The following is a 26544-nucleotide window of genomic DNA, read 5'->3' on the forward strand; positions in this document are numbered from 1 at the left end:
GTGACACTGTCCTCTGATGTCTCTCTCCTTGGCTCTTTCCCTTTCACCACCCTCACTGACTCACAGTCTTGTCTCCTAGAAAATAAATAAGGTGTTTTCTGTACTCCTAACTACCGGTACCCAAAACTACACAATTAATCACAACAGCAATACCATTGCCTTAAACAAATCTTAGTTTAGTCACCAGTTTAAGTTGAACGGGGGTATCCATGGCATTTTCCAATTATGTCCCTATTTTACAAATCAAAAAAATTGAGAACCTTTCATAATGTTGCCAAACAAAGACTCAACAAACTTACCTGAGACTCCCTGTCTCTGCCAATCTGTCCCTGCATATCTGTCCCCAACTCTGCTGTCTGTGTGCCATCTGTTGCCTGCTCTGCCTAATGACATCCTTGTGAAACATTTCCATTAGCATTTCACTTCTTTCTTATGAAAATTTTATCAACTCGTCTTTGAGATATTAGGCTACTAGAGTTCTTACTTTGCGTTTTGGTGTACTGAAAAATACTCTGATGTCCGTCTTTTTACTTTTTTCTGACATGTTTCTACCTGGCTGGCTGGCCGGTCTAGCTGCACACACACACATTTACACAACACATGCTGCAACGTTTTGAAATTTTAACATAGTTTGTTTCATATTGGCAGGCTTCCAACAATAGCTGAATTTGCAAAGCTAGCGAGCACCAATTCCGTTTCTGTGGTGTTTGCTATAATCTTTGCTACCTGGTTAAATAAAGGTGAAAAAAAAAAAAAAATCACTAGCGACAATTTAGACCATTAAATATATTTAAGACAATGGTATAAGAGAGTGTAGTTCTGTTCAGTTTGGACTTCAGTTTATCGCTAAACCTTATCACAGGGACTTTGAAGCACTACAGCTGCAAGCTAATCTTGGAATAAACTGACGATAGCAAATATTCCATCTTTGACGACGCCACATAAATGGAATAGGTACTAGCTAGCTTGATAGTTAATGTTTGCTTTAGTTTGCGCGCTAGCTCTGCAAATTCAGCTAGTGTGTGAACTGTAAGAAATTGTATTAGATATTGGTAACTTGTTTTAACAACTTCTCAACATTACCTATAAGTTGACACAACATACACACCCCCTCTTTCTCTTGGACATATGCTGGACACATAGGACATATACACGGCACCCACAATTCCCCTCCCCCATGACAATCACACAGACACACCCAACCCATGGTTGGACCTCAGGACAAAGAACTCTCAGGAACCAATGGAACGTGGACACCAGGCCTGATCAGGACTACCCAAGACCCAGATCGACCAATCGGAAGGCCGGACTCGCAGATCTACCTACTTTGCTTGTTGTCTATATAGTACTGAACAATTCTGGAAACTCCCTCTTTTCCGGACGATTCACTAGGAGTCAGACTGAAAGAGCCTTGCTGCAAGATTTTACTAAGATATCTTTACATGTAATTAAACTGCCTTATTATAAAATTATCCACCTCGTCCTATTGTCTCCTCTTGTTCTCCTGTCAACAGTAAACGTTTTACTAACAAACTTGGAAGCAGAGGATGGTCAAAACATATTTGTATACGGCCCAATAGAAAATCCATCGGACAGGAGACGAGAGGGAGAAATTTATCCAGAGGAGAGGTGACCTTTGAGGGAGAATCGCGATTCAACACACACAGGAAACTGATCAAAGAGCTCGAAACTAAAGAGGTGAGCAGATGCCCGTTTGACCAAAATCTGTATATTGTATTATAGCCAATATCTAAATTCAATGATCAGGAGTACTGTGGTGAGTGAATTGTTGCTAAATTTATGTGGAATTGTTTAGAATTTAAGGCATTGTGTACAGATATCTAAGTATTAATAGGTCAAAGACTTATTCACATAGTCTGGCACTACGCGGTATGCTGATCGAGTAGGTGTACAGTGAAGAATAAGCTTTATAACGATTCACATAGTCGGGCCATATTTGACAGTCGATCAGGTAGGGGTTACCGTGAAGAATCCATAATTAAAAGATGGGATCCAAATAGCCGGGCAGTAGTTAGATTTGGCAAATCAGCTAGGTGTTACCGTGAAGACCCATAAAAAAAAAAAAAAAAAAAAAAAATATATATATATATATATATAACGATTCACACAGTCGGGCCATATTTGACAGTCGATCAGATAGGGGTACCGTGAAGAATCCATACGTTTTCAAATAGTCGTGCAGTAGCTATACTTAGCTAGGTGTTACGTGAGAAATCTAATGTGAATTCAAATAGTCGTGCAGTAGCTATACTTAGCTAGGTGTTACGTGAGAATTCTAATGTAATATTGCATGTGTAAGTTGTGTTGTAATTATATGTGTAAGTTGTGTTGTCGCAATGTGGGGGATTGAACGTTCCACGAGACCAATTGCTACTAACTAGCCATATGCTAGTTGAGGCTGTGATAAAGTGACCGCCGTGTCGATGTGTATATATTGCTGTGAAGCAACTATTTTCTGCTGATGAGTTGACCGGATTTTTCCCTCTCCTGCTGTTGATAAATCCCTAAGGGTGAGAATCAATTTGAAAATTATTATAGAAGCGCGTGAATTACTAGTATACTGTCCCCAAAGGAAATTTCTGAAATGTTTTGGCAAAGTATTTAATTAATCGGAAAAAGTTCAAATTAAATCGGAAAAGTTAATAGAAATAATATCTTTCGAATTATATATCATATAATTGCCATTCCAATTATATCAGGGGCGCCTGAATTACTAGTATATTGTCCCCAAAGGAAACTTCTGAAATATTTTGCCAAAGTATTTAATTAATTAAATTAGCGAAAAGCAATAATGTTTTTTATTAAAAGTACCTAAAACTGTCATTCCAATTATAACAGGAGCGCGTGAATATATTCGTATATTGTTTCAAAGAGATATAGCTGATATATTGTTGGAAAACGAAAATAATTCATCGAATACACGCCAATAAAATCCTTTGTCCACGCGAGTCGGACACGGGACTGGGGGAAGAGAGGGGAAGAAAAATACATCGCTGGTTTCGATCAGTAACGGGCTAAAGTATACAAAGACAATAATAGACCCAGACATAGCTTAACGACAAAATGACCACGACTATCGTCCCCAAACACAAATTCAACGAATATTTAGATCAGAGAATGAAAGACAGAGCAGGCGGGAAATTACACTACAAACCCGTTAAAAAGATTTGGGAGGAAGTGAGGCTGAAATGGACTCAAACAGGTTTTCTTAGTGGAGTCGCCCCATCAAAAGGGCAACTCCTCATTATGGAGAAAGAATTGGAGGAAGCAGTGAAGCAAGGGATAGAATGTGAAGTTGATAAGAATAAGAGTCACTTATTTAAAAAAAGAAGGGACAAAGCAAAGGGAAAAGGCACAGGCTGAGATGAGAATAGGTTTATGGGCAATTGAGGAAATTAGGAAAGCTCTCCCTTACCGGAAACCTGATACGATGGGAGTGGTCACTGGAGCACCAACTGACACCAAAGAGGGCAGGCCCAATAATAATGATGGCCCACCTACCACCACAGCAACCCCATCGGCCCCCACCCATCTATACCCAGAACTGCCACAGGGAGAGAAAAAAGCACCACCTCCCTATTTTCAAAATCCATTCACTCAGCAATCACCTCCCCCCTTCCAGGGCATGTCTGACGAATATGCTCCATGGCCCTGAAGCTGCTCACCACTAACCTACACTCATCATTGACCTGGACTACTGAAGCATCAAAGGCTTTTGCACTCTTGAAAACAGATCTCTAAGTGGCAGTAGCCTTAACAGCACCTGACTAAAAAAAAAAAACAAGTTCCATCTGGATGTTTCTGAAAAGGAGGGATTTACATCATCCATCCTTTTCCAGAACCTAGAGGGGGAGAGAAGAGTGTTGAGGTATCACTCCTCCAAACTGGACTACATTGAAGAAGGACAAACCACATGTTCCAGGTATGTGGCTGCAGTGGCAAAAGCTATTGGAAAAACAGCCCACATGATAATGTGCCATCCATTGGAAATCCACACCCACCATGGGGTTGCAGCATATCTGATGAGCAAAGAATTCACGTTCAGCGCTGAAAGGAAAACGAAAATCCAGAATAAATGCACACAATCACACATCACATTTGTCAACACTGACAAAAACATGGCAGACGCACTCAATGCTGAAGGTCTACCCCACTCCTGTGCAGAAAGAGCTGCACAGGAACTGAAACGGAGACCTGACCTGGGGAATGAACCACTCACCAACACACACAGATATGGGGAAAGACAATGTGACTAATGGAAAAAGGTACCTGTTAGTTATGGTAGACAGGTTCTCTAAATGGGTTGAGGCAATACCAACAGCAGGGGAGGATGCAAAATAGGTCATTAAGTGGCTGCAAACCAAACTCATGTGTGTTGTTTAATGACAAACGCTCCATGTACCAATAGGGTCGGATGTGTAAATGTCAACTGATTAATGTGTATTGTGTAATGACAAACGCTCCATGTACCAATAGGGTCGGATGTGTAAATGTCAACTGATTAATGGATGTTGTTTAATGATGGGGTTAGTGTACAGGCCACAATCTCATAAGTCTCGTGGAACGCGCCAATCAAATGTATGTGCAGGTTTGAAGTTGATTTGGGTTGAAGTCCTGCCCCTGGCGTTGCTGGCCATGATAGCCTCTCCAGGTGCAGGCACCCATCTCTCTCCTCATGAGACAATGGCTGGAGGAGTCATGCTTGGTCCACCAAGGAAGGGAGGTCATATGCCCGCCCTTGATGTACAACAAATTGTAATGTTTGATAATTGACGGAACATTCTGCAGCTCTCTCCACACAGATTCATAAGGTCCAACGGGGAAGCAGAAGGGAGATCTGGCACACGGAAGTTAAAATTGGTGACTGGGTGGGGTTAATGTCCACAAGAGAAAGTGGCTAGAACCCAGGTGGAATGGACAGTACGAAGTGAGGGAGGTTACTTCACACTCAGTCCAGGTCAAAGGTAAATCAGGCGCACCTTGGCACCACCTCACACATTGCACTCCAGCCCCAATCCCTTCTAGAACACTGACAGAAGTCAGAGCTGATTTAAACAGCTTAAATTCGATTCCAAATGAAGACATTTCTGACTCAGGTGATGCGGAATCAAACTCCGCCTCCCCTGATAAAGGAACCTCGCCCAGTTAGAGGGATATTTCTCCCTCCCTGGGCAAGGCTAGGGATATCTGGCCCCTTATTTGTGATATTCCTACTGACATTTGGGGTGTCCCTGGGCACTTTCACATGGTTATTAGAATAACTATAACCGGATCCCCATGGATGTATGTCACGGACACTCTAGTCTAACTAGGTAATAATAGATTAAAAAATTAAAAAATTAAAAAATTTAGAAAACAATAGTTAAAATAAGAAACTAATATGGCTCAAATTGAGAAGGTTGAATAAGAGTGGGTGGAGAGCTATGCAGAGAATGGACAGAAGATGGCAGTATTGCAGCACCCAATGGTCTCCCAGCCGACTGGTTGAATGCTGGTGACATAATTTTGTTTTTTGGAGTAAACATTAAGGTTAAGGGTTTCCGTGTACCCAGAGATAAGATATCTTAAAAGAATACACTCATATGGGAATAGGAGTTTTACTTTCTGAGTTTTATTTAGGCAAGGGACTTTGAGAAGATAAAGGGTTCTTTTGGTATGTTTAGATATGGAACACGAATGTAGGTGTAACATTTTGACCTGTTTTCTGTTTCCATTGCATTTTCCGGCGACTTGATCACTCGCGGGGAAATGTGGTGAGAATAATGAGATTGTGTCATTTGGGATACTAGTTTTGAGGTAAATTGATTATAATAGAGTTTATAACTCTTGACCATAAGGTAAGCATTTGTATTGGCCATTAGAAGATAGAGATAGGTTAATTAAGGTTATGTTAGGACTTTAAAGGTTGACACTATAAGACCTGTGGTTATTTTTAAATCCATGCAGATAAAGTCAAAACAGTGAGACACTTAGTTAATATTGTGAAGGAGCACACAGTTGTTATTGACTATTATTACAAAAAGGCAGACAGATGGGTCTACCCCGCACTGTTCAGACCTTGAAGGTTTGAGAGCAGAGTGGGGAGGGTGGACCAGGAAATGAGCAAGGTAGGCTGTGAAATAAGATAGGAGAAAGGGGTTAACATATATAAGCAGCACAGATACATTTCAAAGTAGATAAGCCACTTGACAGAGAATTGGAAAAGAATAGATATGAATGTACGCCCAAGGGAGAATTGGATATGCGGGGAATAAAAGGGACGTTCCTAGAATATGATGTACTAAGTTATTATTTAGAGTAGGTAAGGTTGATACCTGGCCAGAGCCAGGTATCAAACGAAGGAGGGTACATTGTGGACTAGGAAAGGATGGGGCCTATTGGATAATAAACTTATTTAAAATTAAACATTTATAGCTAAAAAATTAGGCATAGAAGTTAAATATATAATCAGAAAGAACAAATGAGGAACTGTTTGCTAACCAGACCTGTATGTCCAAGAGTTTATACATTGCAGGTGAATTAAGGGAGAAGGTGAATCACTCGACCTGGGGGCATATCGCACTTGGAGGGTGAGACACACTGACACTGCCGAATGATCACAGAGTTAAGGAGAAGAACTGTTGCTAATAAAGCTCAGGGGTCAACTCCTTAATGAAGAATTCCCTGACCCCGACCTTTCCTCACTGTGTTCGTTCATAGAAGTGAAAGTGTTGCTTGATCTCTGGCTGATGATGTGTTCTCTGGGAGAGGGTGGGGTTTTACAGGACTGCTTGTAGTCCTGAGCTGTCTGATCAGGATACGATGGGGATGATACCATCGCAGTGCTGCCGGAACCACCACCAGTTCCAACGGACCAGGGTTCAGCCGGCCTCCTCCACCACTTCAAGACCAAGTCCCACGCCATCACCTAAGCTCTCCAATCTGGTACAGATAATAAATATAAAAGACATCTCAGATAGTGAACATTTGGGGACTGAAACTGAGTATGAGGAAAGGGAGAATATGTGGTTGGCCTACAAAACACTTAATAGAAAGGACTGTGTCGTATGTGGACATGCCAGACCTATTCTGGCTGCTCACCCATTTGTCCTAAGTAATGGGGAAGGTTGGATGTGCATATTGGAAAAGTTCGAGCCAAATTCAACCCTGTGTAAAACTCTGAGTCTTGTGTTCCCAGTGGTCCCTCCCCAGAAGGTACCGTGGGGAGTTAAGGCATATGGGGGATATAACAGCTGTATCCCTGGCACAGGTAGCGGTATGGACTATGGAGGGCTCCCTGCTACTACCTGCATCACTAATACCACTAGGAACTGGAGGTGTTGCTGATGTATGGTGGATGTGTGGACCTGCCAGGCGGTTAACCCCATTTTTGAAAGGAAATTGTCGTTGCTCATGTGTTTTGGCCAGTCTGATACCACCGTTGCCTATTATTATAGCTAATCAACTTCTGGGAGCTACACAGGACACAGAGGCTTGGGACCAACCCAGGAGACGGCAGAAACGTGACGCTCCTTGGTCCGAGGGTACAGATAACATGCACACCAACCTGTTGGGGGTCCCAATAGGGGTCCCCCACGAATTCCAGACATTAACCAGGAATGATGGCCTGTGGCATCTGATGCCCATCATTGGCCCAGCTATTGTAGATGTTAAAACAAAAGGTCTGGATCAATTATAAACACACCCACACAGGACTTACAGGGATGGCTGAACAATTGGATGCTGCCTCACAAACCAGTAGACACAATAGACTAACACTGGACATAAGTCTGGCCAACAAGGGAGGTGTAACAGTGTTGCACGTTTGTTCCTAACAATACTAGTCCGGATGGGAGCATTTCAAAAGCTCTGAGTGGGTTGGCAAGGTTAACAGTGGAGATGAAGGGTCTTGCAGGTGTGGAGGAGAGTGGACTGTTCCCCTGGCTGGGTGGTTGTTTTGGTAAGTACACTGCAATGATGATTACTGGATTTCTGACACTAGTTGTGGTTTTTCATTTCTGTGTTGCCTGTATCATACCTTGTTTGAAGAAGTTTGTTACAGATGTGTAAGGAGCCTCTAGTATGATGCCGTTGCTTGATGCTCCAGTTGGAGAGGCTGATACGAAAACGAGCTTCCGCAGGAGAGTGGGCTGACAGAGGAGGACCCTTGGTTTGCTGTAGTTGATGTTGAATGAATAAAAAGTGATGTTTGTCCTCCCTGTTGTGAAGGTTTGAAGTTCCCGGGTGGCGACGAGCCCACCTGGTACAGGTTGCATAGAGGGATGGACCTGAGGGTTTAACATATTCTCGTTTTTTGGTTTACTAATGTGTGGTTGGCCACTCCAGGGGTAGTTATTGGAGTGGTCTCCTTTTTGGTCCTTGCTCATTTACGACTCAACTTACATTGATGCTATTGGTCTCCCTAGGGGGTGCCAGATGAATATAAACTGGCGGACCAAGTGACAGCTGGGTTTGAATCATCATTTTGTTGGTGGTGTACAGTTAATAAAAATGTGGACAGAATTAACTACATTCATTTTAATGTCCAGAAACTGGGCAATTGGACTCAACAAGGCTTCGAGGCGGTCCATGGACAATTGGCAGCTACGTCCTTGATGGCATTTCAAAATAGAATCGCGGTTGATATGTTATTGGCTGAACGGGGGGGGGGGTCTGTGCAATGTTTGGTGCACAGTGTTGTACCTTCATTCCCAATAACACAGCTACGGATAGGAGTCTGACTGTAGCATTGGAGGGACTTCGTACCCTTAATGGTAAGATGAAACAGCATTCTGGAGTGGACACTACTATGTGGGACTCATGGATGGATGCCTTTGGTAAATATAAGACGCTGGTTTCCTCTATCCTAGTATCAATTTCTGTTTTTGCGGCCATTCTTGTAATAACTGCAGCCATAGACCCTAATCAGGAAAGGGCCCAAATGTTCCCATTGCTTGAGGATGGGGAAGCTGGACCTGTCTATCTATTTGAGGACTAAGATACTATTATGTCACGTCTCTTGTGAGACGTGAAGAGAGGGAATCAAAATTTGTCTTCTGACAAATTTTATCCCTTAGCTTTGTCTTTTTATACTTTTATGTCACGTCTCTTGTGAGACGTGAAGAGAGGGAATCAAAAATTTGTCTTCTGACAAATTTTATCCCTTAGCTTTGTCTTTTTATACTTTTATGTCACGTCTCTTGTGAGACGTGAAGAGAGGGAATCAAAAATTTGTCTTCTGACAAATTTTATCCCTTAGCTTTGTCTTTCCATACTTTTATGTCACGTCTCTTGTGAGACGTGAAGAGAGGGAATTAAAAATTTGTCTTCTGACAAATTTTATCCTTTAGTTTTGTCTTTTATATACTTTTATGTCACGTCTCTTGTGAGACGTGAAGATGGGGATTTGTAAGAAATTGTATTAGATATTGGTAACTTGTTTTAACAACTTCTCAACATTACCTATAAGTTGACACAACATACACACCCCCTCTTTCTCTTGGACATATGCTGGACACATAGGACATATACACGGCACCCACAATTCCCCTCCCCCATGACAATCACACAGACACACCCAACCCATGGTTGGACCTCAGGACAAAGAACTCTCAGGAACCAATGGAACGTGGACACCAGGCCTGATCAGGACTACCCAAGACCCAGATCGACCAATCGGAAGGCCGGACTCGCAGATCTACCTACTTTGCTTGTTGTCTATATAGTACTGAACAATTCTGGAAACTCCCTCTTTTCCGGACGATTCACTAGGAGTCAGACTGAAAGAGCCTTGCTGCAAGATTTTACTAAGATATCTTTACATGTAATTAAACTGCCTTATTATAAAATTATCCACCTCGTCCTATTGTCTCCTCTTGTTCTCCTGTCAACAGTAAACGTTTTACTAACAGAACCCTGCAACATTAAAAAAATATATACATTGCTATGGCGCGATTGACTGGATTACCTCACGTCAGTTACGTACATCGAGTGCCTTTCGGACAGTAGATACGAACCCTCTGTTACCTTGCCAGCTAAAGAACTGGCAGTGGATCAAACCATTGTGAGGCAAAGGGTGGGGGGGGGTCGCAATCTTGTGAAACTTAAAAACGCGCTATTAAGTGTCTATAATCAGCACAAGTGCTTTCATTGCGTATTATTAATATTATTGAAATTACATAGTTATGTTTACAGTGATATATTGGGGGGGACAAATCATATTTTTTCCAGGATGGGGGGGTCGTGTCCCCCCCGTCCCCCCTGGGATTTCCGCCTATGCTCCCTGCAGCAAAAAAAAAGCATGTTCCCCACTATTTGAGAAGGACTGGTCTACAGGTAGATTTTTGTTTTCCTCACTTATCCTTGTGTCACTCGTCCACCTAGTGCCCGCATTCTCCACCAATGTGAGCGGACCAGGTACTTGGAGGTTGCTGTAAAGCGGAAAGGTGGAATAAACAAGTCAGGGGCAGGTTTTCTTAATTGAACGAAGTTCTCTATTGAGGTAATTTTTCCTTCTCAAACACTCCAACACAATCAATGATGATATCTCAAGGAAAACACACTTCTTCTTCACAAGAACAAGAAACACAAGGTGAGTATCTTTAAACTATAACATAAATCACGGGTGTGTCACCGCCTTCACGATCCTTCCGTGTAGAGCTCCCGTCGGGTGGTCGTCCGGATCTGTGGTGACCATTCCCAAGAGGTAGAGTGTCCCCTTCTTCTCCCTTTCAAAAGGTACATCCTCTCCTCTGTAGAAGCAAACACTCTTTTCTTTCTCCCCTCTCTGCCGGTTCCCTCCTCTCTATTGTAGGGGAAAGAGAATAGCTCGTTATTACTGTCAGCTGTGCTTAATTGCCTCTGATCACCTTGACTCACATGCCGGGCTGGGCTACTGTCCGTGGGAGCAGCCTGCCCTCTGGTGGTCCTTCCACATTATAATGTTGGTCAAATATTCTGTCCCTTTGGCCTTCTTACAGTCAATTAGCAGTCTACAAATGATTTGTAATTATTTTCCTGCCCCCCGACTGTCCACTCAAGAAAAAAGTTGATGATCCCTGCTCTAGGCTTTAGTGGAGTGCCATAGGAGTATCATTATCAGATGTTTGACAGAATGTTTTTGTGGCATCTGTCTTTTAGTTCTATCGTGGTGGAGAGACAGCCCTGTATGCCCACTCACCCTCAAAGACCCATGGTGCTGAAGACTGGGAAGCAGTTCACTGTCAAAATCAGGTGATTGCGCCAGTGCTACACACTCCAAACGCAATGTGCAATACTGTGTTGACTAGTAGCTAGAAGAAGCCTGCAGACCCAGAGGATAGTTGGTTAGCCATCCATGCTGTAACTCCTCAATTAAGACCCACACCTTAACACTACACTCTTCCATCCACATTAGTTCCTGATTGTCATTTGGCTTGCATTGTGATTACTTTATTGGTATCATAATACTCTTGCACCCGATAATATCCCCAGACTCCTGGTGAAGCTCCAGGAGTTCAACTACCAGCTCAAAGTCAAAGCTGTGTTTGACAAGTAAGTGAATGAGAAGTACGTACCAGAGCCATATACATACACACACGTGTACACATATGGCTTTGGGAACTACTTAATGTTATATTTAATCAATTGTATTACATTGTTATATTTTATCAATGGCAAGAGTCAAAGTTTCAGTCACTGATGTATTGTATTTCTTTAGGGACGTCACTGAGAAGAACACAGTGAGAGGGTAGGAAATGTTTTGGTCTCTGTTATCCTACTTAAACCTGAAGTAGCCTAGTTAGTAGTCATTACATCTCCTCTGATTTTACGTAATTTCCAGGGTCCGGAAATTCAACATCTTGGGAACCAACACTAAGGTTATGAACATGGAGGAGTCCAATGGAAGCTTGGCAGCAGAATTCAGTTACCTGGTATGAACTGGCACATTCAGATGTTATCTTTTACCGCCTCAGAAACCCGGATTCGGGAGCACCCCCCACCACCCCCACCAGTAAAAAAGCTGAATAGCATAGCTAGCATAGCGTCACAAGTAAATACTAGCATCTAAATATCATTCAATCACAAGTCCAAGACACCAGATGAAAGATCCACTTCTTGTGAATCCAGCAATCATTTCTGATTTGTAAAATGTTTTACAGGGAAGACACAATATGTAAATCTATTAGCTAACCACGTTAGCAAAAGACACCATTTTTCTTTGTCCACCATTTTTTCTCTCCACCAGTAGCTATCACCAATTCGGCCAAATAAAGATATTGATAGCCACTAACCAAGAAAAAAACTCATCAGATGACAGTCTGATAACATATTTATTGTATAGGATAGGTTTTGTTAGAAAAATGTGCATATTTCAGGTAGAAATCATAGTTTGCAATTGCACCCACCATCACAACTCGACTAGAATAAATACAGAGAGCAACGTGTATTACCAATTTACTCATCATAAAACATTTCTTAAAAATATACAGCGCACAGCAATGGAAAGACACAGATCTTGTGAATTCAGACAATATTTCAGATTTTCTAAGTGTTTTACAGCGAAAACACAATAAATCGTTATATTAGCATACTACATGTGCAAACGTTACACGAGCATTGATTCAAGGCAAAAAGAGCGATAGCGTTATCATCACCAAAATATATTAATTTTTTCACTAACCTTCTCAGAATTCTTCCGATGACACTCCTGTAACATCATATTACACAATCCATATAGAGTTTGATCGAAAATGTGCATATTTAGCGGCACAAATCATGCTTACACAATGGAAATAGTGTCCAACTACTCAAGCAATCTGCCCGGCGCCATGTTGGAAAGACACCTATTTTTATCAAAAGCTATTCATAAACTTGACAAAAAAAATAAAAGTTGGATATCAATTGAAAGACAAATTAGTTCTTAATGCAATCGCTGAATTACATTTTTTAAATTATCCTTACTGTGCAATACCGGGTGCGCCAAAGCGAAGCTACCCCAAAGAAAATGGCGGAATATGCGTTTAACATTTTTCTACAGAACAACGATTTATCATCATAAATAGTTCTTACTATGAGCTGATCTTCCATCAGAATCTTGGGCAATGTATCCTTTCTCCGGTCTAATCGTCTTTTGGTCGAAAGATGTCCTCTTGTCCCGTCGAAATGGCCACTAACGTTCGGCATCTACAGGAAAAGTGTCCAACTCTTCAAAGTGCGTCACAAAGAAATGCCTCAAAATCGCACTAAACGGATATAAATTGCTATAAAACGGTTTAAATTAACTACCTTATGATGTTTTTAACACCTATAACGAGTAAAAACATGACCGGCGATATATTACTGGCTAAACCAAAGCTTGGAAAGAGGCCAGTCCGACGTCCATCGTGCGTGAAGCGCAGGGGACAAAAGAAAGGTACTTCCGGTCTTTGGCCTTTTATACAGGCCCTGATTGCGCAATCGACTCCATTCAAATTGTCACCACTTACTGACATCTAGAGGAAGGCGTAGGCAGTGTTTGTATCCTCATAGCATTCACAGGGACATTAAAACTGACCTGGGACCAGAGGCCAAGATTTCTGAAATCTCACTCCCTGTCAGGAAAAGTGCTGTAGAATGAGTTCTGTTCCACTCAGAGACATAATTCCAACGGTTTTAGAAACTAGAGAGTGTTTTCTATCCAATAATAATAATAATATGCATATTGTACGAGCAAGAATTGAGTACTAGGCAGTTTAATCTGGAGACCAATTTATGCTAAGTCGAAACAGCACCCCCCATAGGCTCAAGAGGTTATACTGTATATTGTACATATGATGTACTGTACATCAGGGTTCCCCAATAGGCGCCCCCCCCCCCCCCTCCCCCCCAGTTTTCTGAGCATTAAAGACTGCAAAATCACCTGGAAATTAGCTCAAAGTGATTTTGTTTTAGAAAATCTGTTCCCAAGTATTCCCATGCAGAAGTAGGGAGGCGTGTTTGATCGTATCTTAATGTAATCAAGGTTTGAAATTATTATGTTTTTGTCAAATACTATATCTGTTTGGGCTTCTCGTGATCAATTGCAGTGTACAAGTTATTTATAATTATGTTCCGGCCCTCCCAACCAACCGCTCGAGAAAAAAGTCAGCCTGTGGCTGATTTTAATTAGGGACCCCTGCTGTACATCAATGATGATAGCGTTATATATTCTTCATATTGTAATGACTAGGGTTGCAAAGCTACCGGTAATTTATCAAAGGTAATCTATGGCAATCTATGGTAACTTTGGTAATTTATTATTTAGTAACTTTCCAATTGTTTATTCATATATAGTATAAAATTATGTCTAATGTCTGTGTCCATATTGTCCATGAGTTTCTAGTGGATAGACCATATGTTTCAAGAGAAAATAGCCTAATTAATGAAAAAAGCATATTTTTCATTTTTTTCAATTAACTTTGCAACTTTTCCGACTATTTACTTTTTTCACAACTGCCACCAGTTTGGCGCCAAAACATTTACAACAATGACATATTGACTTACATGGGCGTCATGACCACAAAGTATGCCCCCTGTCTGTAAGTTAGGTCATTTTTCAAACACCTAAAACAGCTTTTTCCTGAGTCATAATCATTATGCTTAATTCTATGTAAAAAAGTTGTCTGCATATCTAAGCATGCCTCTTGAGCTGTCCTCCTGACTGGTGGTTATTTTATTTTATATAAAAATAAACAATATGCTTCTATTCATCTAGTTATTGCTTGCTTTTCTAAAGTCTACCAACCTTGCCAGCAGGCATGCCAGCTAAGATAGTTAGACAAGCTAGCTATTCAAACTTGATTGATAGCCTGAAAAGGCTTCTTAGTAGCTAGCTATGAGGTTTGGAGATTGGGAACCTAATTGGGCTAGCGAAAGCCAGCTTCCTAAAATTGCTAAATGGCAACAACAACAAAAAATCTGATATATTTTTTATACTTATATTTCTGAGGAACGGAAAAAGAACCGGGAACGAAAGTGATATCTAGTTTTCCGGAACAGAACTGTTATTTTCAAGTCTTGAGAATCGGTTAAAAAATGTATTTGTAAGTTAGAACAATATTCCTAATGTCTATTATACTGTATAGTTCTGTAATATAGTTAAGTTATAATGCTAGTAATAGCCTATAAACACATTACAATTCACATCATGTCATGATGTTCAGCGCTTCAAGCCAAGCTTCCTCCATGTCCACCCCTTGCTCTCTCCCCACCCATGAAATTTCAGTCGCATCTCAAGCCTGCACTTATCTGACCAATTAAACATGTAAACAAATATTTTACCTATTCCATAACAAGGTGCTCTATTGGCGCTAATTAAATTAATGAACTAAATGTAAAAACAATGTTGACTTCACAGGAAGAGTAAAAGAATGAAAAGGAACTATATGAACCGTTACTTTGTTTTGGTTCTAACAGGTTCAGAACAAAAATAAATATTGATTCTGCTCTGAACGGCCATTGGAAAATAAGTTAGGTTCCAACCCATGGTTTTCTATAATATACTGTCCCTTTGTAACCCTAGTAATGACCCTAGCCTTCATAAGAGCATTACGAAAGTGGTTTGATGTTAGCATTCTTGCCTTAGGTCAGGCGACCAGGGTTTAAGTCTCCTGCCGATTGCTGTAACAGTATATCATGTGTGCTGTTCAGAACCATGTTTTAACATTTTGTTGATGTTGTTCTTCTTCTTTTGGTTACCTTACATTATTTACAACTATTTTCTTCCCCAGCAACTAAAGGAACAGAAAGTTACAGGCAACAGATCAAATGAGGTAAGCAAAGCACCTCAGGTGTGAGGATGATTGATGTATAATACTATTACTATGCAATGTCATAGTAATACATGTACATTTTTTAAATTGATGTACGTCTGTGTGTCAACTCAGGGTCCTCTCATAGTGACGGAGGAGCTCCACTCTATTAGCTTTGAGACTCGACTCTGTCAGCCAGGACTCCAGGTCGAACTAGAGGTCAGAACAACAGTAACCAATCTGTAGAGCTTTTAAAAAGACATGGTAGAGACTATTGTCATGGCAGAAATATTTGTTAGTAATACACACCAAGGAGCCTGACTGTCTGTACTGATGTTCCTATCTGACTTCTCCTGTGTGCGTGTGTGTATCCAGACAATGTCCCTGCCCATTGTGGTCATCTCCAACATTAGCCAGCTGCCCAGCGCCTGGGCCTCTGTCATGTGGTACAACATGCTGACCAGTGAGTCCAAGGTACAACCCCTCTCACCTACCCTTCTCATTCAAGACTAAATCCTCATAGCTACAGTATCTATGTATCTGTATATCTATCTACTTACTGAGATTTTGCCCTCTGAGAAATACAGTCACTTTTGTTCTCTTAACTGCCTCCTTACTTATGTCATGTGATCCAGACTGGACAGGTTTAATCTAGGGGGTCGAACTCCTGGTCCTGAAGAGCCAGCTGGTGTGCAGGCTTTTCTTCCACCACAGCACTAACACTCCTCTTCCAAACTATCAGCTTATCATCTCCATCCCTCTCTCTCCTCCTCCTCAGAATCTGTCGTTCTTCCTGAGCCCTCCTCAGGCCACCTGGGGCCAGTTGTCAAACGTGCTGAGCTGGCAGTTCTCCTCCATAACCAAGCGAGGTCTCAACGATGAGCAGCTGAGCATGCTGGGAGACAAGCTCCTGGGTGAGTCTTATTTGGACTTGGCGTGGTTTTGTGAAACGACACAGCCACAGCAAACCCATCTGTGATATTAAGGTGCGCTAGTTGGTTATAAAAGGTGGCCATACATACAGTGTGTGAGGTGGCTATTAGTTTTTCTCTACACACATATCTGGCAAGAGAGTCAAGGTGACCAACTAATTTGGCCAACTAATCCAAGATAAAGGCTAACAATACAAATGTTGCATAAAATCTATTCACCATAAAAAAGTGCATAAACAGCTTATGACCTCTGTCATGTGTTGCTCTTAGCGGTGTTAGCTAAGGTCGTTCCATTAAAGTGAACCAATAATAATACGAAACTCCTGTGACAGGTCAGGAAGCAGCGGGAAACCCTAATGGCCTCATCCCCTGGACCAAGTTCTGCAAGGTGAGCATCTCACTGGAAGTTTAGTGTTTTAGCCAACCCCTGTGTGTTTACTATGTGCTGTGTATTGAGTGTGTCTTTGCCTGAGCAGAATGTGAATGAGAAGAGCTTTCCCTTCTGGCTGTGGATCGAGGGAATACTGGACCTGATCAAGACACACCTGCTGTGTCTGTGGAATGATGGGTAAAACATCTCTCCAACTCACATTACTTCTGTATGCCTTTCTGAAGACTAGGTCAACATTACTTTTTTGAAAAGTGACTTTATTGTGCTATAATCCACTACATATCTATGGTCTATAGGTGTATCATGGGCTTTGTTAGTAAGGAGAGAGAGAAGGTCCTGCTGAAGGACAAGGAGCCTGGAACTTTCCTGCTGCGCTTCAGCGAGAGCAGCCGAGAGGGAGCCATTACCTTCACCTGGGTGGAGGGCTCCAATAACGGTGTGTGTGGTTTTTTGTGTGCGTATGTTTTTGTAGCTTTGTAGCTGTAGATGAAGGGGAGGAGATGGGTTAAAGAAGGATTTTTAAGCCTTGAGACAATTGGGACGTGGATTGTGTATGTGTGCCATTCAGAGGGTGAATGGGCAAGACAAAATATTTAAGTGTCTTTGAATGGGGTATAGTAGTAGGTGCCAGGTGCATCGGTTTGAGTCAAGAACTGCAACACTGCTGGAATTTTCACGCTCAACAGTTTCCCGTGTGTATCAAGAATGATCCACCACCCTTGAAGGATATCCAGCCAACTTGACACAACTGTGGGAAGCATTGGAGTCAACATGGGCCAGCATCCTTGTGGAACACTTTCGACACCTTGTAGAGTCCATGCTCCGATGAATTGAGGCTGTTCTGGGGGCAAAAGTGTGGGGGGGTGCAACTCAATATTAGGAAGGTGGTATATATACACTCCGTGTACTTACCTATGGACAGACAAAAATATATATATTTTAATATATATTGTTTTTACACATTTTTTTTTTACACACAAATTTCTTGTTTTAACAAACTATAGTTTTGTGCATGTGTCACGCCCTGACCTTAGTTATCTTTGTTTTCTTTATTATTTTGGTTAGGTCAGGGTGTGACATGGGGGATGTATGTGTTTTGTCTTGTCTAGGGGTTTTGTATGTTTATGGGGTGTTTCTAGTCTAGGTGTTTGTATGTCTATTGTTGCCTAGATTGGTTCTCAATTAGAGGCAGCTGTTTATCGTTGTCTCTGATTGGGAACCATATTTAGGCAGCCATATTTCGTGGGTTATTGTCTATGTGTAAGTTGCCTGTGTCTGCACTTTTCTTATATAGCGTCACGTTCGTTTTGTTGTTTTTGTATAGTTTGTCAAGTGTTCTTCGTTTCGGTAAATAGAAGAATGTATTACTATCACGCTGCGCCTTGGTCCTCCTCTCTTCCTCCATACGACGAACGTGACAGCATGACACAAGTCATTTTTCCAACAATTGTTTACAGACAGATTAATTCACTGTATCACAATTCCAGTGGGTCAGAAGTTTACATACACTAAATTGACTGTGCCTTTAAACAGCTTGGAAATTTCCAGAAAATGATGTCATGGCTTTAGAAGCTTCTGATAGGCTAATTGACATCATTTGAGTCAATTGGAGGTGTACCTGTGGATGTATTTCAAGGCCTATCTTCAAACTAAGTGCCTCTTTGCTTGACATCATGGGAAAATCAAAAGAAATCAGCCCAAAAAATGGTGGACCTCCACAAGTCTGGTTCATCCTTGGGAGCAATTTCCAAACGCCTGAAGGTACCACGTTCACCTGTACAAACAATAGTACGCAAGTATAAACACCATTGTACCACGCAGCCGTCATGCTGCTCAGGAAGGAGACACGTTCTGTCTCCTAGAGATGAACATACTTTGGTGCGAAAAGTGCAAATCAATCCCAGAACAACAGCAAGGACCTTGTGAAGATGCTGTAGGAAACGGGTAAAAAAGTATCTATATCCATAGTAAAACGAGTCCTATATCGACATAACCTGAAAGGCAAGGAAGAAGCCACTGCTCCAAAACCGCCATAAAAAAGCTAGACTACGGTTTGCAAATTCACATGCGTCGTACTTTTTTCCCCCTCTGGTCTGATGAAACAAAAATATAACTGTTTGGCCATAATGACCATCGTTATGTTTGGAGGAAAAAGGGGGAGGCTTGCAAGCCGAAGAACACCATCCCAACCGTGAAGCACGGGGGTGGCAGCATCATGTTGTGGGTGTGCTTTGCTGCAGGAGGGACTGGTGCACTTCACAAAATAGATGGCATCATGAAGAGGACAATTTGGTGGATATATTGAAGAAACATCTCAAGACATCAGTCAGGAAGTTAAAGCTTGGTCGCAAATGTGTCTTCCAAATGGACAATGACCCCAAGCAAACTTCCAAAGTTGTGGCAAAATGGCTTAAGGACAACAAAGTCAAGGTATTGGAGTGACCATCACAAAGCCCTGACCTCAATCCTATAGACATTTTGTGGGCAGAACTGAAAAAGCGTGTGCGAGCAAGGAGGCCTACAAACCTGACTCAGTTACACCAGCTCTGTCAGGAGGAATGGGCCAAAATTCACTCAACTTATGTCACGATTGTCGTCTGGAGAAAGAGATGAGGACCAAGGTGCAGCGTAGTGCGTGTTCATATTTAATTTAACTTCTCTATGATATGTGGGACGCTAATGTCCCACTTGGCCAAAATCCAGAAAAAAATGTAGCGCGCCAAATTTAAATATATTACTATAAAAATCAATCTTTTGTGAAATCACACATGAAAGACACCAAATTTAAAAGCTATACATGTTGTGAATCTAGCCAACATCTCTGATTTCAAAAAGGATTTACGGGGAAAGCACACCAAACAATTATGTTAGCTCAGTACATAGCCACAGAAAAACACAGCCATTTTCCCAGCAAAATATAGTAGTAACAAAAAGCAGAAATAGAGATAAAATTAATCACTAACCTTTGAACATCTTCATCAGATGACACTCATATGACATCATGTTACACAATATATTTATGTTTTGTTCGATAATGTGCATATTTACATCCATAAATCTCGGTTTACATTGGTGCCATGTTCAGAAATGCCTCCAAAAAAGGGGCCTCCCGGGTGGCGCAGTGGTCTAGGGCACTGCATCGCAGTGCTAGCTGCGCCACCAGAGTCTCTGGGTTCGCGCCCAGGCTCTGTCGCAGCCGGCCGCGACCAGGAGGTCCGTGGGGCGACGCACAATTGGCATAGCGTCGTCCGGGTTAGGGAGGGTTTGGCCGGTAGGGATATCCTTGTCTCATCGCGCTCCAGCGACTCCTGTGGTGGGCCGGGCGCAGTGCGCGCTAACCAAGGGGGCCAGGTACACGGTGTTTCCTCCGACACATTGGTGCGGCTGGCTTCCGGGTTGGAGGCGCGCTGTGTTAAGAAGCATTGCGGCTTGGTTGGGTTGTGCTTCGGAGGACGCATGGCTTTCGACCTTCGTCTCTCCCGAGCCCGTACGGGAGTTGTAGCGATGAGACAAGATAGTAATTACTAGCGATTGGATACCACGAAAATTGGGGAGAAAATTGGATACATTGCTCTTTTTATATAATAAAAAATAAAAAAATGCCTCCAAAATATCCGGAGTAATTATAGAGTCACGTCAAATAACAGAAATACTCATCATAAACTTTGATGAAAGATACATGTTTTACATATAATTAAAAATACACTTGTTCTTAATGCAACCGCTGTGTCAGATTTCAAACAAACTTTATGTAAAAAGCACACCATGCAATAATCTGAGACGGCGCTCAGATTTAACAACATTTCTCCGCCATGTTGGAGTCAACAGAAATACAAAATTACATCATAAATATTCCCTTGCCTTTGATTATCTTCATCAGATTGCAGTGCCAGGAATCCTAGTTCCACAATAAATTGTTGTTTTGTTCGATATTGTCCATTACTTATTTCCAATTTAGCTAATTTTGCTAGCAGGTGTAGTACACGTGTCCAAACGCTCGCGCAGATGCAAGCAAACGTCGGACGAAAACTTCAAAACGTTATATTACAAGTCAAATAAACTGGTCAAACTTAGTAGAGAATCAATCTTCAGGATGTTGTTATCATCTATTTCCAATAACGTTCCAACCGGAGCATTCTTTTCAGTCTCTATAAGTAATGGAACACATGGCGATATGAGGAAAGTGCGTGACCAAGAACTGGCACTCTGCCAGACCACTGACTCAAACACCTCCCATCCGGTCCCACAACACAGCATAAGCTTCATTCCACGTTCTACTGACTGTTGACATCCAGTGGAAGGCGTAGGAAGTGCAAACAGATCCATATATTACACGGAATTAAATAGGCGATGACTTTAACATCGACCACTCTCAGAATTCTCACTTCCTGTTTTTTTCTCTCAGGTTTTTGCCTGCCATATGAGTTCTGTTATACTCACAGACATCATTCAAACAGTTTTATAAACTTCAGAGTGTTTTCTATCCAATAGTACTAATAATATGCATATATTAGCATCTGGGACAGAGTAGGAGGCAGTTCACTATGGGCACGCAATTCATCCAAAAGTGAAAATGCTCTCTATAAGCCTCTCTATAGCCAGCGCGTGACAACTTATTGTGGGAAGCTTGTGGAAGGCTACCCTAAATGTTTGACCTAGGTTAAACAATTTAAAAGCAATGCTACCAAATACTAATTGAGTGTATGTAAACTTCTGACCCACTGGGAATGTGATGAAAGAAATAAAAGCTGAAAGAAATAATTCTCTCTACTATTATTCTGACATTTCACATTCTTAAAATAAAGTGGTGATTTAACTGACCTAAGACAGGGAATTTTTACTAGGATTAAATGTCAGGAATTGTGAAAACTGGAGTTTAGATGTATTTGGCTAAGGTGTATGTAAACTTCCGACTTCAACTGTATATTTATGAACATATAGAAGTCCATTTCCACGCGGTGGAGCCCTACACTAAGAAGGAGCTGGCCGCCATCTCTTTTCCTGACATCCTCCGCAACTACAAGCTGATGGCTGCCGAGAACATCCCTGAGAACCCTCTGCTCTACCTCTACCCCAACATCCCCAAAGACAGCGCCTTCACACGCTACTACAGCCGCCCCACAGAAGGTAACTAACAAGCTGTTAGAAATGTATGTATGTTGAGGAAAGATTGAGTAGTTGAAAAAGGTACAAATGGTGTTGAAGATTTCAATTCCAGTCTAAGCTATTATACACAATATTCACTGCATAGCATACTTTTCATATTTTGTTGTGCCACACCCTTTTCCCCCATTGAAATACTGACCACTGGTAATGCCTTGCCACGGGAGGTTGGTGAGGGGAGGAAGGCTCAAAATAATGTCTGGAATGGAGTCTGTGATGTGTTTGATACCATTCCATTTACTCCGTTTCAGCCATTACAATGAATCCGTCCTCCCCAATGTAGGGGCCACCTGTGTTTGGTTCTGATGATAACCTCTAGATGTCTATAACCTTTGACCTCAGCTGCTGAGCCAATGGAGTTGGAGAGTGCCTCTAAGGCTGGCTACATTCAGACGAAGCGCATGTATGTGTCTGAAGTGTAAGTGTGATTCTTGTTATGAAACCCCTTTTACTGTTTTTATATAGTTTTCATTGATTTAAGATACACACAGACAACCCACACAGCCCAAAGTACAAGAAAAGGTCAAGCGAAAAGTGTAGGTCTCTTGTTATGTCAGTCACTGACAGTCACTCACCCATGTCAGCTAACATGTTTTAGATTGGTAAATTAGTCTAGCTAAATATTTCACTGGTTGTAAACATGGTTGAATTACCGACCGAAGGGCCCCCATTGATTGATTGTCACTCTCACTCAGATATCATATTAAATACTGCAAACATTTCTTTTCTCCAAGTTATGTAACTGTTTGTTGGGTTCTGTTTCTCCTCAGCGACCCCTTCAGACTACAGGACGCCATGCTGCCCATGAGTCGCGAAGTGTATGGAGAGCTGACCAGGATTATTAACCCTGATGAGATTGAAAATATGGTAGGTTACAGCCAGACAGCACCAACCGCACACAGTGGTCGCGTTCCCCTGCTCAGCCGTTCCATGCATCAACCAATGGTTGCGTGAAACATCATCAACTGTGCCGCCCGGCACCAGATTGCTATAACATATGTGGTTAGCTGATACGTAAAATAATTATCCGGGTGTAGTAAGATCTGGCATGTATCAGCAACACCTGGGCAGAGGAACATGACCCACAGTGTGGTAGGTTAGAGACAGACAGTGCCAGCCACACACAGAGATGAGACAACACATATCTTATCATCATAAAACACAAAATGTGGAAAAGATGTGAACATTTGAGAAGACAAGACAGCCCTGGGCTAAAATTAGAATGTAAGGTCCGGGCAAATCAGCTGTACCGCTGTCATAACTGAAGGATTTATTTCCAAATCTTCCACGCGAGGGTCGGGATAATTCATGCATTTTTTATTTACTATGTGACTGTGCCACTGTGTAACACATGCAATCACAAAAGTGCAGCATTCCACTATTGAGATGCAGCCATTTTCCCCCCCTGATCCTATGTTGTTCCTCTCCCTTCAGATGTGCACTCCCTTCCCAAACTAATCTGCCCTCTTCAGGTGGTGCCCAGGAAAATTTGTGTAAGCTCCCGAGCCGAGTACCGAAGACACCACACAAAAAGGATGACGTTTGCAATAGATTTGAAAGCACACCTGAAACTGTATATATATGTAGTCCTACGTTATCGTTTTATATACATGCATGAGATTTTGGGGCTTTGAGTCCAGCTGTTAGTAATTAGGAATGTCATTCTATGCTACTTGTGGGACAGGGTAACATTTTGTGTATGCATATGTAATGTGAAGAAAAAAAGGGATGAGAAAGCTGTTCTTCACTTTGTAAATAGATATGATTTTGTCGTAACTTATAATAAGGAAAATGGTTCAGCTGTTCTGGGTTGTTCCACGAAATGAGTGCCCTTTGATATTTCAGTCAGAAATGTTGCACCAATATTGAATTTTAAAAGGCTGTTATATTAAATGAAGTAGCCTTTAATATAGACCACATGGAGACTTCAATAAATTAGATGTTTAATATGGATAAAGGCTTGCTAAAATACCAAAATTCATCAAATATATCTATATTGTTTTGTGTTATTTTTACACATTTTTCTCCCCAATTTAGTGATTTCCAATTGGTAGTACTTGTCCCATCGCTGCAATTGGTAGTACTTGTCCCATCGGGACAGGCGAAGGTCAAGAGCCTTGCGTCCGCCGAAACATGACCCTGCTTCTTGACACACTGCTCGATTAATCCAGAAGCCAGCCGCACCAATGTGTCGGAGGAAACACCGCACAACTGGCGACCACCACAGGAGTCACTAGAGAGCGATGGGACAAGGACATCGCGTCCGGCTAAACCCTCCCCTAACCCGGACGACGCTGGGCCAATTGTGCGCCGCCTCATGGATCTCCCGGTCGCGGCCAGTTGCGACACAGCCCGGGATCGAACCCGTCTCTGTAGTGACACCTCAAGCACTGCGATGCAGTGCCTTAGACAACTGCCCCACTCGGGGGGCCTCAAATTCAGCATTTTGACACTTAATCCCAACATTTCTCAAAGTTTCTCCAAGTTTCTCTATTTTGTTGCTTTGACAAAGTGATTTCTGAAGATGATTCTTTATTTCATGTGAGTAGTGATTCATTTGCATCTGTCCCTCATTTTAAGGTCAACCCTGTTACGTAAACTGAGCTCTCGTTTTAATTTGGTGAAACTATTCCTTTTGAAATACTGCTTTCAAAAGAAACATTGAACATCTAATAGTCAAATCACAGAGTAAACGCAGGTGCGCTGGATCTACTCTTTTTTTGTAAATTTTCTGGTGTTTTGTGGTGGGAAACTGAGCAGGTCGAGCGTAACATGCCAACCCTGTTAGCCATAGATAGGCTAGAAGTGTTTTAACAATTACATTTTTGGGGTGAAGCTTGCATGCAATTGCCACTCCCTGTAGCACACAACAAGCTGTCATTTCCCCTGTCACAAGGGGATTTATGGCTGATTTAAGAAGAAATCATCAACCCTGTTAAGGTCAACCCTGGTACTTTATTTGGTACTGATAGTTTTGAGATGGGAAAACATGTTTATGAAGTTGAACGTGTGCTTTTTATGACAGAATGTGAACATTTGGTGAAATCAAATATTTTCTTTGACCAAGTGTGACGGCCCCTCCCTGCTCTGGTTTATGGGTTTTGCCTAATTTACTGACCTTCATGTCTCATCTGATTATTTTTGTGAGTGTTTATTTATGGTATAAATTAATTTTGTTATTCCTTTACTCAGTGTGTGGTTTCCCATTGTTTGTTTCAATCTTGAGCCAGGTTGTAACAAGTTATACAGAATTTGTGGAATGACCCTTATATGCAAAGTACTTCTAAACTGTACTCACGACTGCCTGGACTTCATTGTTTCAATTAATAAAAAATAAGAGCTCTCACATGCCTGAAAAGCGTTGCTTTATTTAACCTTGTTAATTGAAATATATTTATATATGTGTACATATTCCACTGCAAGGAGCAAGCACACCTCGTAACAAATGAACTTTAGGACATGTATGTCTTAAAATAACAGAAAAGGACATCCATGTATAGTACAGCAATACACTCTGTCTTTAGTTGGAATTTTAGACTGGTCTGCGACTATTGGTGACATCTGACTTAAACCAACTGTCCATATGACCTCCAGGGATTCAAACTCCTCTGAGCTAAAGCCTAGGCAGCTAACACAAGTTATCAGGGCTCAGGCAAGGTTACCCTTCTTCGAACCACCTCCATTACAACAGACATGTTGTGACAAGGACAAAACCAATGTCAGATTTTGAAACCTGTTCCTTTATGTATGTGTTAGGGTGGTGATTGGTTGGAGGGTTCAAGTTGGAGGGTTCAAGTCAGGTGTTTCCCAGACTATTAGAGTGGTGAATGAGGTTAAATGTCTGTGGCAAAATGTTCCATTATCTTTCTCATTCTTTGGATATCATTTTAACATGTTCTATATCTCTATACACAATGTCACCATCTAGTGTTGCTGCAAAACGGTAACAGTGCATTACACAAATGAAAAAGTAATGGTTGAGATAGAAATGGAATGTACAGAGAGGACAGGGTTCTTCAGATATAGATTAGAACATTGTGCAAGGTTATTGTCCATTGTGCCAATGAAGCTGTTCTTATGCTACACCCTCGGAGTGTGGTGTGAGGAAAATAAACTCACGCTCAACGTCAACAAAACAAAGGAGATGATCGTGGACTTCAGGAAACAGCAGAGGGAGCACCCCCCTATCCACATCAACAGGAGAGTATTGGAGAAGTGGAAAGTGTTAAGTTCCTCTGCGTACACATCACGGACAAATTGAAATAGTCCACCCACACAGACCGCATGGTGAAGAAGGTACAACATCGCC

The 26544-nt window shown here is 41.7% G+C and overlaps 1 protein-coding gene across 1 annotated transcript in view; it reads left to right on the forward strand.

Annotated features, from left to right (window-relative positions):
- The window catches only part of stat1b (signal transducer and activator of transcription 1b), a 43406-nt gene extending 19613 nt beyond the window's left edge, over positions 1-23793 (forward strand). The window contains exons 10-24 of the mRNA XM_055870773.1: positions 11140-11232; positions 11473-11532; positions 11699-11728; positions 11822-11912; positions 15729-15770; positions 15885-15968; positions 16125-16223; positions 16528-16663; positions 17014-17069; positions 17158-17249; positions 17369-17508; positions 22014-22199; positions 22578-22653; positions 23006-23102; positions 23670-23793. Of these exons, the coding sequence (XP_055726748.1) occupies positions 11140-11232; positions 11473-11532; positions 11699-11728; positions 11822-11912; positions 15729-15770; positions 15885-15968; positions 16125-16223; positions 16528-16663; positions 17014-17069; positions 17158-17249; positions 17369-17508; positions 22014-22199; positions 22578-22653; positions 23006-23102; positions 23670-23693 (1306 nt within the window). The 3' untranslated portion in view covers positions 23694-23793. The remainder of the gene's footprint in view (positions 1-11139; positions 11233-11472; positions 11533-11698; positions 11729-11821; positions 11913-15728; positions 15771-15884; positions 15969-16124; positions 16224-16527; positions 16664-17013; positions 17070-17157; positions 17250-17368; positions 17509-22013; positions 22200-22577; positions 22654-23005; positions 23103-23669) is intronic.
- Positions 23794-26544: the final 2751 nt, after the last annotated feature.

This window comes from Salvelinus fontinalis, chromosome 19 (assembly GCF_029448725.1).
Source record: "Salvelinus fontinalis isolate EN_2023a chromosome 19, ASM2944872v1, whole genome shotgun sequence".
NCBI lineage: Eukaryota > Metazoa > Chordata > Actinopteri > Salmoniformes > Salmonidae > Salvelinus > Salvelinus fontinalis.